Source organism: Physella acuta, unplaced genomic scaffold, assembly GCF_028476545.2.
Source record: "Physella acuta isolate Inbredline_101_S28 unplaced genomic scaffold, ASM2847654v3 ptg000239l, whole genome shotgun sequence".
NCBI lineage: Eukaryota > Metazoa > Mollusca > Gastropoda > Physidae > Physella > Physella acuta.
Window position 1 is genome coordinate 357,749 of NW_026731758.1, and position 16,158 is coordinate 373,906.

The window sequence follows — 16,158 nt, forward strand, 5'->3', positions numbered from 1 at the left end:
TATGAGATAATTTAAATATAGTTATATGGATGAGATTTTGGAGCTAATGTTTTTCCATGCTAAAATAAAAAGTCTTAAATTTTAATGTGCAATGAACTCCTAACGTATTTAAATAGTTTGATTGTGTATAGTAAAACTATATGAAATACTTGGTTTCGATTTAACAAAAGCTCGTTTTAATTAATAAAAGAAAGACACCGTATAAATTCTTATTCAAAGTCATGTATTCATACAGTTATTGAAAAAAAACAACTAAATCAGACTTTCAAAACTTTTAATTTAAACTATATTATAAAATTTCTTATATAATTTCAGCTGTTTTCACTGGATAAATTTCTTTTAGTCGAAATATACAATGTTCAAATAGTAAAAACGAATAAGTACGAATAAGTACGAATAAGTATACTATATGTGGGTCGTGTTTGTTGGATACTTGCCATTTAGCTCAGATTTCAGCCAACAAGTAGATTGAAAAAATGCATGTTTTAAAAAGATACCGTAAGACATATAAATATAGGGCAGACTTGTCAAACTTTTAATTAATACTTTATTCATATTTTTTATTTCATTTCAGCAGCTTTTCTGAATGTAATCAAAATTTCAAAATATCAGACTTTATTTTCTTTTAGTAGTAAAAACAATGTCCTATAAGTGAAACTGCTCTATATGTGAGATATCTACAAGATAGAAATATAGAAAGTGATTATAATTGTACATAGAAAATCTCGCCGCTTTTTCTATTTTGTCTTATTTACACCTATTAGTGGTGTCCACGCCACATCCACCATCCATATCCCATCCTGCTCTGCTCCTGCACCATGTTTCTGGTGTTACAGCGGTCACCAGTACAAAAGCACGTAACTTCCTTCTTGTGAGTCAGGCAGCCATTGGCTGGGATACGTAGACCTGGGAACTTGCCGTCTGAACAGCCACGGACCACATCTAGTGTGAAAAAAAACTTACTAACATAGATACTTTAAATTGAAGAAGATGAAGTATAAGTAAGGTACCCTTTTCGAACGTGTATATATTCATGTATATATATATGTATATATATATATATGTATATATATATATATATATATATATATATATATATATATATATATATATATATATGTATGTATATATATATATGTATATATATATATGTATGTATATATATATATATATATATATGTATGTATATATATATATGTATGTATATATATATATATATATATATATATATATATATATATATATATATATATATATATATATATATATATATATATATATATATATATATATATATATATATATATATATATATATATACAAACGATAGTAACATTTGAAATGTGTTATTAAATTTAACGGTTATAAATAATGACTTATTTACAAATTGGCAAAACACTTCATTTTTGTTTGTTTGTTCTCATATTAACTTCAAATAAAATTAAAATAACGAAACATATTCAAAAAGTTGAAATAAGTTCAGTTGATGTAAATTTGTTACAAACTTGTTTCAGATTGTAAGTCTCCCGTAAAACAATACAAACTTTGTAGAAGTCGATTTAAAAAAAAAAAAACTAGCATGATTACGGTAGTAAAAACTTTCAGTAGTAAAAACCAAAATACTTATTTTCTTTTATGTGTTTGGTCTGGGGTTTATTAATTTTGTAACTTTATTTTCTTACATTTTTTTTAGATTCCATAAACAATTATTTGTACGCCACAAACTGAGTGTTAACACTCACCTCCACCAAAAGGTGTTTTGTTGACAGAAGACATGCAGGGTCCCTTACACCTGACAAAACGTGTGTTGGTCCCAGTCTTTATTTTCCCATTGGCAGGACACAGGTAGTTCTGTTTCTTGCTGCTGCAGCCGCTGGTACAGCTGTGGCAGTCGTAGTAGCGCTGGGCTGGGGCTCGTGTTGTGGTTTTGGTGGTGGTGATAGCTGTTGTTCGTGTCGTTGCTACATCGAGAAGTAAAAAATTAAACTTACAAATATACACGTCTACAAACAAACACACACGCATACAATAAATAAATAATATTATAACTTATATGTAATAATAAACTGTGTGGCGGTACCAGTTGCAGCTACAGTGGTTGTTGCTGCTGTAGTGGTTGTAGCTGGATTCTGCGTTGTGTCGGCATCTGCTGCATCTGGTCGGTAAATAAAATTATAAAAAGCTTACAACTATAATTTGATAATCCTTTAAACTATTTTAAATTTATTTGTATTAAAGAAATATTTTATAATTATAATACGTTGAAGAATTCTCAACGTGTAGCGATTCATTTACTGAAAGCAGATGTGATTTTTTTTATTAAAACAGTTTCACTTAAGACCAAAACATTAGTTCAATAAATCTATAAAAATGAAAATATCTTATGTCTGCGGTTGTGTGGGTGGGTATGTTTAGGTGTGTGTCTGTATTTTATGACACCATTCGTACTGTCTCCATGAAGCCATGGGAAGCTGTTGAGAATACTTCAGGAGATGTTTATGTGAATAAAATTAAAATTTCGGACGTTTGAATCGTTCGTAGGGTGGCATTTGGCTTCCCTGGCTTCTTCTTTAACCCAATTTTATTTTCATTTGTTTTAAAGTGTGTAATAGACTATGGATAAAGTGGGCTACTTTAATCGTTGACTAAATTAAATCGTTCGGCGCCCCTGGAGTTTTAAAAGGCATCTACAAAAGGGACACTCTGGGCCACTACTTTCATGATTAAGAAGAACCACGGGTCGCACTCGGCACCCAATTTGTAATGTAACCTAAAGCTCATGAGAACCCCCCGCCACTTGTCTGGCATATCTGGAGTGTTCTACCTCTCTATTACGGAGGAAGATTAATTTACAAACGGTTTCTTTCAGAACGCCCCGGGGCGTCTGGGCGTTAGTCTGGACAAATCTGCACCCAAGTACTATGATCCATGAAATATAAAAGCGAGCTTTGTTACATAAATAAATATGTTCTAGAAAACAATGTGATAGTCTAAAAATAAACGATTAGTAACGGGTTGATGACATCCTTATAAAATTTGCGTCACTCTGTGTGTAGAAATAGATCACAACAACGCACAGGACGAGTACGCTAATTATAAATAAATGCGTACGCGCGTAATAATTAAAAGCTGGCAACGTAAAATAAAATAACATTTGCGCTTAATGAAAACTATGTACCAAATGTGTCTCTTCCACTTATTTGGAAGCCTATAATTATCAAACGATATACTTTCTAATGATGCTGTGGCTTAAATCCCGAGATTATAATTAGCAAGTCATAACTTAACGCCACGAATTCCCGTGCTGTATAAACACTGACCACACGTGCAGTAGACGAACGCCTGCGTGTTCTGGTTGGTCACTGTGTCCACGGCATCCCCGTCAGCTCCATACAGCTTGCAAGCACCTTGATAATAATCGTAGAGAAAACACCTCGGGTTGTTGGAGCAAGCTTGAAAACATGCCTGGTAAAAGGAAACATTTACATTTGTTTTTAGATAGCTCAAAACTGGCTGATTTGTTAGCTGCGGCAACTACAACCTATAATTAATACCAAAATCGATTGGAGAACAAACTAAAGTAACTGCCAACATTGACCAGTAGGCTTACTATTAAAGAAAATCAATTGATAATTTTTTTGGTTTGTTTAAGAACAATTTTAGATTCGTCAACGGACAACAGGTAATGATGGCGTGTCCTACATCACAGCTGTGATAACAAGTTTATAAAAACAAATATAATTACCGAAAAGTTTAAACAAATTAGTTTTTCTTTACCTGATTTGTAGTCGCTTCTGTGTCTAATCTTCCTTGGTTTTTTCCAGTTTTGCAGACTTTATCTATGTAATTAAAATACAAATAGAATATAATTGTTCTTGTTTAATACATGTATTTCAACTCTAGCTTGACTAATACCCATACGCCTAGTATTCTTCCGGATGGGTCTACAGAAAATGTCAAAAGACGCTTGTCCGAAAGGCGTTTGTATTGATATATCTCTGTTAAACGTGTTATTGAACTTTGTCACTTTCTGCAATAACTTCCAATCGTTCATTATTGCTTTTAGACAAGACTAGTGTCTTTCGGTCTGACGTCACGGTTAAAAGTTTTACATGCTACAGATTTATATGAGAATTGCTGTATAGAAACACACTTATATGAGGTGTTCTCTAGAAAGGGGCACTTATTATCAGTAATTTTCTCCTATTTTATCGACGTAGAAAACAGTTGGTAAGTCAGCAATACCAGGTAGAAGTCTATTCTCTGTATATTGACTGTGGATAATTCAAAATTGCTGCTTAGAAATGAGCTTTAAAATCTTTTAACCCGGTAGTCTCGGCACTCTACCCCCCCCCCCCCCCCCCGAACGAAATGGAATTTATATAGAAAACATATATTTCTACCGGTGTCCGCACCCCCCCCCCTCCCGGAAAATCTTTACCCCTCCCCCCGAAAATATAAAGTGCCCCTCCCCCCAGAGAAAAAAGTGTGGAAGAAAGATTGTTGGCTAGCCGTACCCCCTGCCCCCCCCCTCTCCTCGCTACGCCTCTGCATTGAACGTTTGCGAAAAGTATGAAAGAATCCTTTGTATTAAAAATAGTTGAAAATAGTGTTTAGTACTGCCACAACTAACCTACCCACAAACAGGCTACTAAAATATTTACTACAGTTACCCATAAACAGACAGACCTTTTAAAAGATACTAAAATACTCACTACAGTTACCCACAAACAGACAAACAGACCTATGAAAGCTACTGAAATTACTCACTACAGTTACCCACAAACAAACAAACGTATGAAAGCTACTGAAATACTCACTACAGTTGCAGTAGACGTATGCATAGGTGTCGACATTGTCCACTGTGTTCATGGCATCCAAACTCACAATCTGATAACTGCACGCGCCGTTTTCAAACGTGTACTGGTAACATTGGGGGTCAGCTGCGCATGCTTCGAAGCAGGCCTGTTTTAATAGACAAATAATAAAATAGCATCTTCTGTCGTAAAGCAGAAACAGAATCAAGTTTTAATTTAACTCCTCTCGTGTCCAAGACCCATTTTGCCGAACACAGAAAGCACTTTCCACTTTTGCTCCTATTACCGGAGGCTGTTCGAAAATTGACAGGCAGCTTATCAAAAAACCGACACGACCACGGCAACACCTTGAATATACTTATATAAGGTATTTTGACAACCTAATATAACGATACTTTAGTTATCGTGTTCACATAATCAGACACAGACAAACAAGATTGCAAATTCCCAGCACCGGAAACATTACATTTGTCAAAAACTCGATTTAGATTTTTTGAACGATTACAATACATTCATTATGTTCCGTATACCATAACTATCAAAAACTGTCAAAATATATGTTAATTATTCAGCATGATTACAATATTTTCTCTATACTCTTTATGAGAGAAAGTAAAATAAAAATATTTTTTTTTCTATCAAAAACGTTTGGTGATTGGGATCGTCTAGTTGTTTGAGTTCGGTACCTTCAAAAAGATTAACGCTAAATTCCTCCTAAATTACCTACTATAAAGTCAATAGGAAATAAGTTTAAAAACTCCCACTGAATGCGTCAAATCTAGAGTAACGTTAAAGCTCCATATTACCTTGTTGGTAGGTACAGGTGGAGTAACCGTTCCCACACCTCTTAAGGCTGTACATTGGGATGCTGAAAATAAATGGTGTAAACATGCACTTGAAAATGATATATAATAAATAATGTGTAGGCCTACATAGATTCATTCGCATAAGCGCACATACATACGCACTTAAAAACGTAAATATAATTCATTATATATATATATATATATATATATATATATATATATATATATATATATATATATATATATATATATATATATATATATATATACATGAATCCAAAAGAGTGTAACCAGTGGCGGAACTAGAAAAAAAAGCCCCCCCCCCCTTAGGCCCATATATATATATATATATATATATATATATATATATATATATATATATATATATATATATATATATATATATATATATATATATATATATATATATATATATATATATATATATATATATATATATATATATATATATATATATATATATATATATATATATATATATATATATATATATATATATATATGGAAAACAAATTTTTAAGAAAATTTTCCATCTGGTACACGAATAAATCAGAGGTTTTCCAACACACGAGCTGGCCCCATTCAGCCACAGGCGTGGCTAGGGAGGGGGGGGGGCGGTCGCCTCGGGCGCCGACCCTAGGGGGCGCCAAAAGGGGGTGGAAATTTTTTTTTAAAGCTGATTTTATTCTACAGTTTTGAATTATAGACAGTCTAAGTTAAGAACACGCCTTTTCATACTGGTTAAACTGTTTTCTACCTTGAAAAATTCTGTAAAACATATACTCTTAAGAAGCAGTGACCAGCAAAACCGCTTTCCAGCTTTACCTAGATGGGGGGGGGCGCTTTTTCGAGACTAAAATCGGAAGAATTTACACTATATTGGTGAGTCGATACACGTTACCACTTATAAAAACAACCAATTGTATTAAAACAGTTTGTTTAACAGTAAAATACGTTAGTGACTTTAATTAAGATGGTGCAGGGGGGGGGGGCGCTTTTAGACTAACTAAAATCGCAAAATTACACTGGATTTTGAGTAAAGAACCTTTAGCACTTAGAAAAGAAACTAATTGTACTAAATTGCATTGTACAATTGTGTAACATTTTTTTTAAAGTTAGAAAGCTAGTTACGTTAACTAGCTCTACTATTTTTTGCTGAAGAGCGTGGTATAGTGACTGTAAAAAAAAATAATCGTACCGAGCAACAGTGTTTTTCTTTTACAAACCAAATATCAAGACAAAAATGCACGAAAATTAAATTCAAAATTTTTAAAAACATTAGTTATGGTCAGCCGTGGGCCCCTAAACGGCCTGCCCCCCCGCCCCCATTGCGGGGTCTGACGGCAGTGGAACATACATCAAATGCTAGCTGGAAGAACAACAGAATAAAAAAACTATCTACAACGTGAAGAAACAAAAAGCAACAGGGAAAAACACGGAGACACACGTAGAGGGACAAAGAAACAACGAAACGCAAAGAAACACGTAGAAGCAAGACGCTGAGAGGTGAGTACAGAAGATTTGTAGTGACGGGAGACGGCAGATTCGCTATTGATGTGTTGTGGGTGAGTAGAAAATTATACGACAGAAACACACAAAGGCATATACACACATGGAGTATCATTTTAGCTCTCCTGTATGCAAAATATATGCTGCGTCTCATATTTTATAGCCATTTTCTCCTCTCCAACGAAGTGTACCTCTTACAAAGTATCAGTGGGCTCTACCCCGCAAATATGTAACGTCATATACTACTAATTACTTATTTAGTGTTGGCACGTGGTAGTATTATAAACACAACTTTGAGCATACTGTTTTCCATGTGTTGTTATATATCCTATAATATTATTATACTCTGTCATTTAATTGGACTGTCGTGTTATGTACGTATTGCTGTAAAGTGCTTTATACGTCACTTGTTGCGTATTGTGTTCTGAAAGTGTCGCGAATTAAGTTTTGCGTGTCGTTTGCATGTATATTATTAGTCGCGATATGTTTTTAAGTTTACTCCGAATAATTAAAAAAAATATGATCAAGTTGTCTGCGTGGTCGAGTTGGTAAAGCTAGCACGGTTGTTAAACCGAAAAGTCTAGAGTTCAAACCTCTGGGCACATCAGGCTCGTGAGCTGGTGACAGTCACTATTTTAGGAGAGACAACTCCAAAATCAAACAACTGTTTCCTTGTAGTTTGTTATTGGTCGGAATAAGGCTATGTAAACAAATGCAAAAAGAAAAGCAGGATGAAATCTGAGTCAATGACGTCAATGGCGCATAACCAGTTGACACGTAACCTGCTGACACGTAGGCCTATACTTAATTGTTTCGGAGGGGATCCCTTCCAACGCTAAAAATTAAGAACGAAGAAGTTACCGAGGCTGATATTTTACAATGCGCGGATGACCTATAGGTTACTTATGCATTATAATCAAGTAGACAAAGAATCATAATAAATTAGACTAAGCATCAAGAGCAAATAGACTTTAACACCTAAATCAAGTAGACTTAAATATCATAAAGTAGACAAAGCATCTTACGCACCCCCTGCAGCTGTTGTCGTTGCGGCGGCAGGTGTGGTAGGGCCGCAGTAATAATTGTCATAGCGATCCATTATGCCATTGGCATATTCGGTGAATAAAGCAAGATCACCGGCTTTGCAGCCAGTAATGGCGGCATTAGCCAAGCATTGTTTGATCTCAACAGAAAACCTGAAATATTGAAGCATAGTGAGTTTAATCGATACGTTTTATGATTTTAAATTACATTACAATTGTTTTAGAGTTTATAAAAGACGAAAATAAAGACTTATCTATAGTTCGAAAAGTGTGTAGATCTATTTTTTAACTTTTCTTTTCTGTTTGGATTTTTACTAATTAAAAAATAAACTCAGTTCATTTCGTTTTTATCGTGTAAAATCTACACTTTTTTTTCGACCATTTCACTGCGTGTGATTGTGTTGCTAATAAGCCAAAATATAGTTTGGTGTGCAATATCCATTTTCATAACTTCTAGAAATTTCTACCAGAATATTTTTTCAAAACCCACGCTTTATATATTTATTGATCAGTTTTTGTCAAATGATTTAACATAAATACACCAACGGATATAACAAAAGTACTTGCACTAAATTATATATATATATATATATATATATATATATATATATATATATATATATATATATATATATATATATATATATACTTACACAAAAATATTAAATATATATTACTACACAATTATAAAAAAGACATACTTACAAAACATTATAAAAGATATACTTGCACTAAATCATAACATATATACTTATATACTAAAACACGTATTCTTGAACAAAATGACAAGCCGGATAGGATTACAAAAATGCTATAACAAATGTACTTACTGACAGGGGTCAGCACGACTTAGACTAAAACACGACGAAAAATCTGATTGCACCTGAGCCTCCTGGCCACTACCTCCCGCGCACTCCAGGAAACTAAAAGCACCTGAAATAGCAGCGAAGTGTACTTGTTATGTGATTCAATATTTGATACATTTCATGATTTACATTTTGATATAATCTATGACCAACTATGTGATTCAATATGGACTTATTGATTTTATTTGCTTTTTTAAATTAAATCTGTGACTTAAGATTGCTAAGGTTCAGAATATATTGTAAAAATCTGGCTATCCGCACTTTCAATAGCACACAACATCAAACAAAAACCAAACTACTTCAAGTTGAGGGTTAAAATCATTATTTTAAAACATCACAGTTCTAGTACTAGTCTACGTGTAGGCTTTTTTTCAATATAGGAGAATGAATCTCTATCTCCGCTTGTCACTCACTAGCAAATCGTTCTTCTGCGCAAAAGAATTCCAGGATGTTAGCTTGGATCAAGTACGGCTCCCAGACTGGTCCTCTAGGGCAGTTGTCTAGAACTTTAACGACACAGCCGGCGTTCCTGGAACAATAACTCACGATGTAAATAAATAGAACGGAGCTATTTAGAATTGATCAGCACTCACAAGCAAGGAATACTGGTTACCTACAAGTAACTAGGATTTAAAAACGATTCAACTATTTATATCTCCTAATACATACATTTTGGTTAGCCACACTTTGAACTGACGCTGACTATCTCAATATATATATCACTATCATATCTAACTCTATCAATATCTCGATCTCACTAATACGAAACTCTCGTTCAGGGACAATAAATACTAAAATACAAGAACTACCAATAACATCAACATACGTGCAAATTGATGCCCATATCGTCACTGAGTTCTGAAGTATGTAGCTAAAATCATTGAACTGTTGAACATCACTCCCAAATTGAGCCAGGCAGGCATCAGCGGCCGTGGTTTCTGGGCACGTGTCTGTTGGAGCAGGGAGAGACAAATAAGGCATCAATGAGCAAGCCAGAGACGGCTAGAGAGTCTTAATATATGAGGCTGTTGTAACAAGAAGAGGCGCTTTAATGTATCATGGTGCGAAGTTTACTTTAATGGTTCCAAAATATATAGCGATGAAGGAAGGAAGGACTGACGCACTACCAGCAGCGTTATATTATATACATTATATTATATACATATAGATTTTTACAAATGCAGACACACGCGTTAGCCGATAAAATCTCCAATTTTTATATATATATATATATATATATATATATATATATATATATATATATATATATATATATATATATATATATATATTCGTAAAAGAAATTTTCATTTTTCGGAGCAGCTTCCCAATCGTCAGATAAAAACGATATGGGGTAAATGTTACCCGCCTTTTAAAGTTTATGAGATATGGTCTACGCATTTTTTTACTTCCTCGTATATACGAAGTATAGAGAAAGTATTGTATTCGTGCAAACAAAATCGAGATTTTTACAAATCTCGACGTTTTACACCTCACTGATACGGAAAAACATAATTTTGCAATCTTGTCCGTATGTCTGTGTGTCTGTCTGTGCGTGTGTCTGTCCGTGTGTAAACACGATTACATGAGTACCGTTACAGCTAGGTTGATGAAATTATATATATAAGTATTTTATCAAAATTGTAGATCCGCATCAACTTTTGAGCGATTTCCAATAACCGGAAGTGGTACTTTTCCTACTTTGAGTTTTTCAAAAGCTTATAACTTGAGTAGTATTTCAGATAGATAAATGAAATTTCACATGTAAGTAAAAGATCTAATTCTCTACCTTCTGTTAAATTTTGAGTAATTTCCGTTGATTGCAAGTACTAATTTACGCTATTTCCGATTTATCAAAAAACTAATGTAAATTTTTAAAGTACTGATAATTGTGTGCACTATTATGCACTTTTTTATTTGGAGTTCACTTGGTGGGCAATTAATTTGTCTACGAGATGTTATTCTATTTTTAAAACTTTAAGTATTTAAAATGGATTAAAAATCATGTCTATAGCCCGAGTTCCCATCCCCTGTTATTTTATATAAGAATATTCGAGAAAGTTTTGGGGAGATCACTCCGGTTTTATTTAAGTTTTGCATTTCTATAATAAGGTGTTCATTTACGATCACCTTCTAGTCCTCAACGATGTCATTTAGAACGACTCCAGTTTTCCAAATTCGATGAAAAAACCATGCAAAAGATTTGCTGCTGACGAATTTGCCAACTATTATTATAAACATTCACTGTTTATCAAGAGAATATCAGCCTCTGTTTTGTTCTGAAGGGATTCGGGGCTGTCATTAGCTTTTTCCCTGAGGTTTCATTGAGTAACGACTTTCTCCGATATATAGGTTATATAACGTTATATATTTCACTCAGTCTTCACATTTTTATCAAATGTCCACACAATTGAAGGAGCCTCATCACGTGTAACCAGTGTTTATTCCAGACTTTTTTCTCCGGGGGGTGGGGGGCACTTGATATTTTCGGGGAGGGGGGTGGTGGTCAACATTTTCCGTGGGGGGGGGGTGGGGGTGGGGCGGACACTGGTAAAAGTATATGTTCTTTATATAGATTCCATGTCGTTCGGGGGGAGGTAGACTTTTTTTCAGGGGGCTCTGCTCCCCCCCCCCCCCCCGAAGATATGCCTGGAAGAAACTCTGCGTGTAACATCCACATGTAAGTGGCTAATTGGGTACAAGAGGTGAGGTGCACGATCTGACGTCATATCGTCTTCACCACTTAAAACCGCATTTCCCGCCATTGTGAGAGGTGTCACAGATATGCAACATCTGCATTATATCTGTATCTGCTACTGACGTCATTGTAGTGTAGGTATAGCCTGGAGCAGAGAGTACTATCTGGGGAGGGGATGATGGGGGTGGGTAGTCGCCCTACCCCTCAACGTTCAGACGAACAAAATAGAACATGTTTTATTTTGAAATTATATAATTTAGCCAGTGTCTCCCCTCCCCTGAAGTTTATCCCACCCCCCCCCCCCCCCATCCCACACACACGAAAGTTTCAATTGCCTCCCTCCCCGGAGAAGAATATCTAAAAGAAACATTGATGCCATTCAACCAGTTGCTCGTGTGCTACTATCTCGACTGCCATCCTGCGATAAAAAAACAGACTTTACAAAGATATCTGGGAATTTGTGTTTAAAATGACCCGCGTCTTTGTACAATTAAACGATATGCAATGTTTAACTTATCCTCTGAATAAATATCTGGCGAAGATCTCCCATATTTGTCAGACTCTATGTATTTCAAATTTGATGTCTGATCAGTCGTCCGTACACTCTTTGTGTGCAGGTTTCTAATGTCAATTATTGCGATATTGCATGCAGTTTATCAGGGGAGGAGGGGTGGTAGGGTTATGTGGTAGTGGCTAAGTGGCTGTGGTTGAGTGGTATGAATAGAGTGGTAATAGCCATGTGGTATATAAAAAACGTTTTTAGGAAAGCTATGCAGTGATATTAAAAATTTAGGCATTTTGCCAAGGGAGACAAAACATCTTTACAAACCCAAATTTTAGCGCCTGCTTACCCGGATTATTATGCTGGAATCTGCCCGGTGATGAAGTTTGTTCAAATAGGTTATGTCAACTTTAATATATTCTTCTTCTTTCTTCTTCGTTCTTAATTTTTTTTTTAGTGTTGGGAGGGATCGAGCCTTATTTGCCAGAGGGTATGAACTCGAGACTTTTTTCGAATTTATCAACCATGAGCTTTTGCCGACTCGACCATGCTTCCATCACAATTAAGGATTACGTGTCAACTGGTTATGCGCCATTGAGGCCATTGACTCCGAATTCAGCCTGCTTTTCTTATTTGCTTCCGTTGCCTTTGTCCAACCAACAAACTACAAGGCAGCAGTTCTTTGATTTTGGAGTTGTTTATCCTAGTAGAGTGGCTGTCCCAAGCTAACTAGCCTCATCTGCCCGAGGGTTCGAACTCGAGACTTTTCGGTTTAGCAACCATGAGCTTTACCGACCCCTACTTTAATATATCCTATGTGTCATCCTTGTATGACGTTCACGTGGGAAGGGGGATCCATTAAAAAGACTTTTGTGGACGGGTGCAAATTGGGAGGGGGGTGTGATCATTGTTAAATTGAACATCGACGCACTCACATTTAAAACGGATATAAAACGTGCATCCTGAATATAAGATGTAAAGTTATGACGTCAAACAAAAAAAATCCAACTCAACGGGCAAATAAATCACTTGATTTTTACCTATACTGGGGTCATCCAAGCCTTAAACGACGTCACGATTTCTAACGATTTTTACCTCCTCTTCCCTCTCTCACGTAACACATCAGCCTATAACACATCTCGAAATCGTTGTAAACATTGCGAGGGTGATGTCCCCGTTAACTTTCTCGTGTATTCTTATATAAAAGTCTAAGAAGGATAGCAATCCCAGGGCAGTCGTGCAATAGGAATGTATTTTTTTTTACTTTCTCGTGTACAGGGCATAGAGGATGTATTGTAATCGTGCTGAATTAATTATTACATATTTTGACGCCGTTTTACACCTCCCTACTTTATCATATAGGGAATAAAACGGATGGATTGTAATCGTGCAAAAAATCTAAATAGACATTTTGACAAACTTTGACCTTTTTACATCCTTCCGAAACGGAAAAAGTTGATTTTGCATTTGTCTGTAATGTCTGTAAACATGTATTTTTCAGTACCTTTTCAGTTATGTTGACGAAATTTCATATATAAGCATTATATCAAATTAGTAGTTACGTATCAATTTTCACACGATTTCCAATAACCGGAAAAGGTACATATTCTATTTCCGTTTTCTTAAATACCAATAACTAGAGCACCGTTTAAATTTGATAAATGTATTAAACAGTATGTACAGTATTCAATCAACTTTTGTTCGATTTTTGGCAACCGCATGTGATACTTTACACTATTACTATGTGAACACTTTAACATTTGTACTGTTTCAGTTAGGTAAAATAAATTTCACCTATAGGTATTGGATCTTATGCTTAAATTATTTAAAATTTTAGAGTGGTCTCCGATAACCGGAAGTGGTATTTTACTTTCGTTCCGGTTTCTAAAAGTTCCCCTTTTGGTTATCGGAAACCGCTGAAAAGTTGATACAGAACTACAAATTAGATATAATATTTATATATAAAATTTCATCAACCTAGCTTTAACGGTATTCACAGTGAGAGACATACGGACAAAATTGCAAAACTATGTTTTTTTCCGACTCAGGGAGGTGTAAAAGCTCGAGATTTGTGAAAATCTCGATTTCGATTTTGTGTACGATTATAATACTTCCTCTATACTTCGTATACGAGAAAGTAAAATATGTGAACAATATAGCCTATTTTGCAGAACTTTTTTAGTTTGAATGGAAAAATTAATAAAATTAATAATAAGTTTCGTTGAAGTTAAAAACAGAGCCTACTTGATCTACTTATTTTCACAACATCCTGTAGATTCTAGCTTTTCTTTTTAGGCCTAATAATAATCACTCTCAAAAAGATTGAATTCATATATAAATAATAATTGAAATAGTTAATTATGTTTTAGCTCTAGTAAACTTATGTTGCCGGGAGGAGGAGGGTTTTTTGGTATAAGACACGAGTGGGAGGGTCGAAAATTTAATTTTCGATGACGTCATAAATAAATGACCCCATATATCACAACAATAATAACACAACTGTTATTAATTAATTAACTAAGTAGATTACCTGATTTAGCTTGATGAAAAACGCAGAATAGAAATACGATTAAAACGAAAATCCGCATCTTAAAATTTGCTGTCTTGAACTCTGTCTCTATCAATATCTTCTGGCAAATCGTTAGACTTTGGTTAGAGAAAACAATTTGAATAATAAAATGCTTTTTTACTGCCTTCAGTCATGCGTTAATATTTCAATAGCCCTGTTGCAGTTGTATGGACACGCTCGGGTGAATTCAACAGTGGCGGATAGGTTGTACATGATGGAGAAGGTGGACAGGATAGGTGGTACAGGAGATATATATATATATATATATATATATATATATATATATATATATATATATATATATATATATATATATATATATATTTATATATATATATATATATATATATATATATATATATATATATATATATATATATAGTTATTTATTTATAGTTCCCAGAACAAAACTTATCTGATAATTTTAATTTATAGGGTGGGGGGGGGAGTTATAACTAAAGGTTTCAGTTGGATAATATGTATGTAATTAGCGATGTCACATAGGTAGGTGCAGCTAGTCTTGTCACATAGGTGTACAGTTAATTTGTCACAAGTGTAGATATGGTAAGTGTTCAGACGCTGACCACCTCCCCTATTTAGACGCCGACCCCCGCCCCTATTTAGACGCCGACCCCCTCCCCTATTTAGACGCCGACCCCCGCCCCTATTTAGACGCCGACCCCCTCCCCTATTTAGACGCCGACCCCCTCCCCTATTTAGACGCCGACCCCCTACCCTCAAACTATTCTCTAAGGAATGTGTTTAAAATTAAATTTGAACATTCTCATACGCAACCTGAAACACATTCGGAGTTCAGAAAAGGCATCGTTTTATTACTACACTTAAGATTTGTTTTTAACAAGACCTGGTTTTTGAGTTGGATCCATGAGCCGAGTGTAGCACTTTAGTTCACGCCCCCCCCCCTCCTCCATAAAACCCCGTTAAGTAGTTTCTGCTTTGTTGTACCCCAGTCATGCGGAAAACTAAATGTAGGGTGAGGAGCAGGGGTATCCACGGTTGATGATGTGGGATTGGGGTGTATGGGGGTTCTGTTGATGGCAGGAGGGTGACTTGTGGAAGGGAAGTAAGCCATCAGTGACTTAGGGGGTGGGGGATGTCTAGCTGTCAATGTTTTCGGGATAAGTTTAGGGTTGTTTGAGCTAAGAAATGCAGGTCACGAGACAAAATATTAATGTTCGCAATGAAATCAGTTGTTCTAAAAGTGTGACATCCCCCTACTAACAACTTCAGCAAAATTGGACAGTAGAGCGTTGGAGTAGCTTTAAAAATCGCAAAAAATGTCGTCATCTTATTATACAGTTTTTTG

General features: G+C 35.1%; 1 protein-coding gene across 1 annotated transcript; it reads right to left on the bottom strand.

The window, feature by feature from the left end:
- Positions 1-639: 639 nt before the first annotated feature.
- On the bottom strand, positions 640-14,886 carry LOC131938231 (uncharacterized). Its single transcript, XM_059296153.1, has 12 exons — positions 14,793-14,886; positions 9,889-10,012; positions 9,476-9,591; positions 9,027-9,129; positions 8,183-8,349; positions 5,624-5,685; positions 4,821-4,965; positions 3,778-3,839; positions 3,321-3,465; positions 2,081-2,155; positions 1,743-1,961; positions 640-942 (listed from the first exon to the last, which is right to left on the bottom strand). The coding sequence occupies exons 1-12, from the start codon at positions 14,848-14,850 to the stop codon at positions 761-763; spliced, it is 1,458 nt and encodes a 485-aa protein (XP_059152136.1). The 5' UTR covers positions 14,851-14,886; the 3' UTR covers positions 640-760.
- Positions 14,887-16,158: the final 1,272 nt, after the last annotated feature.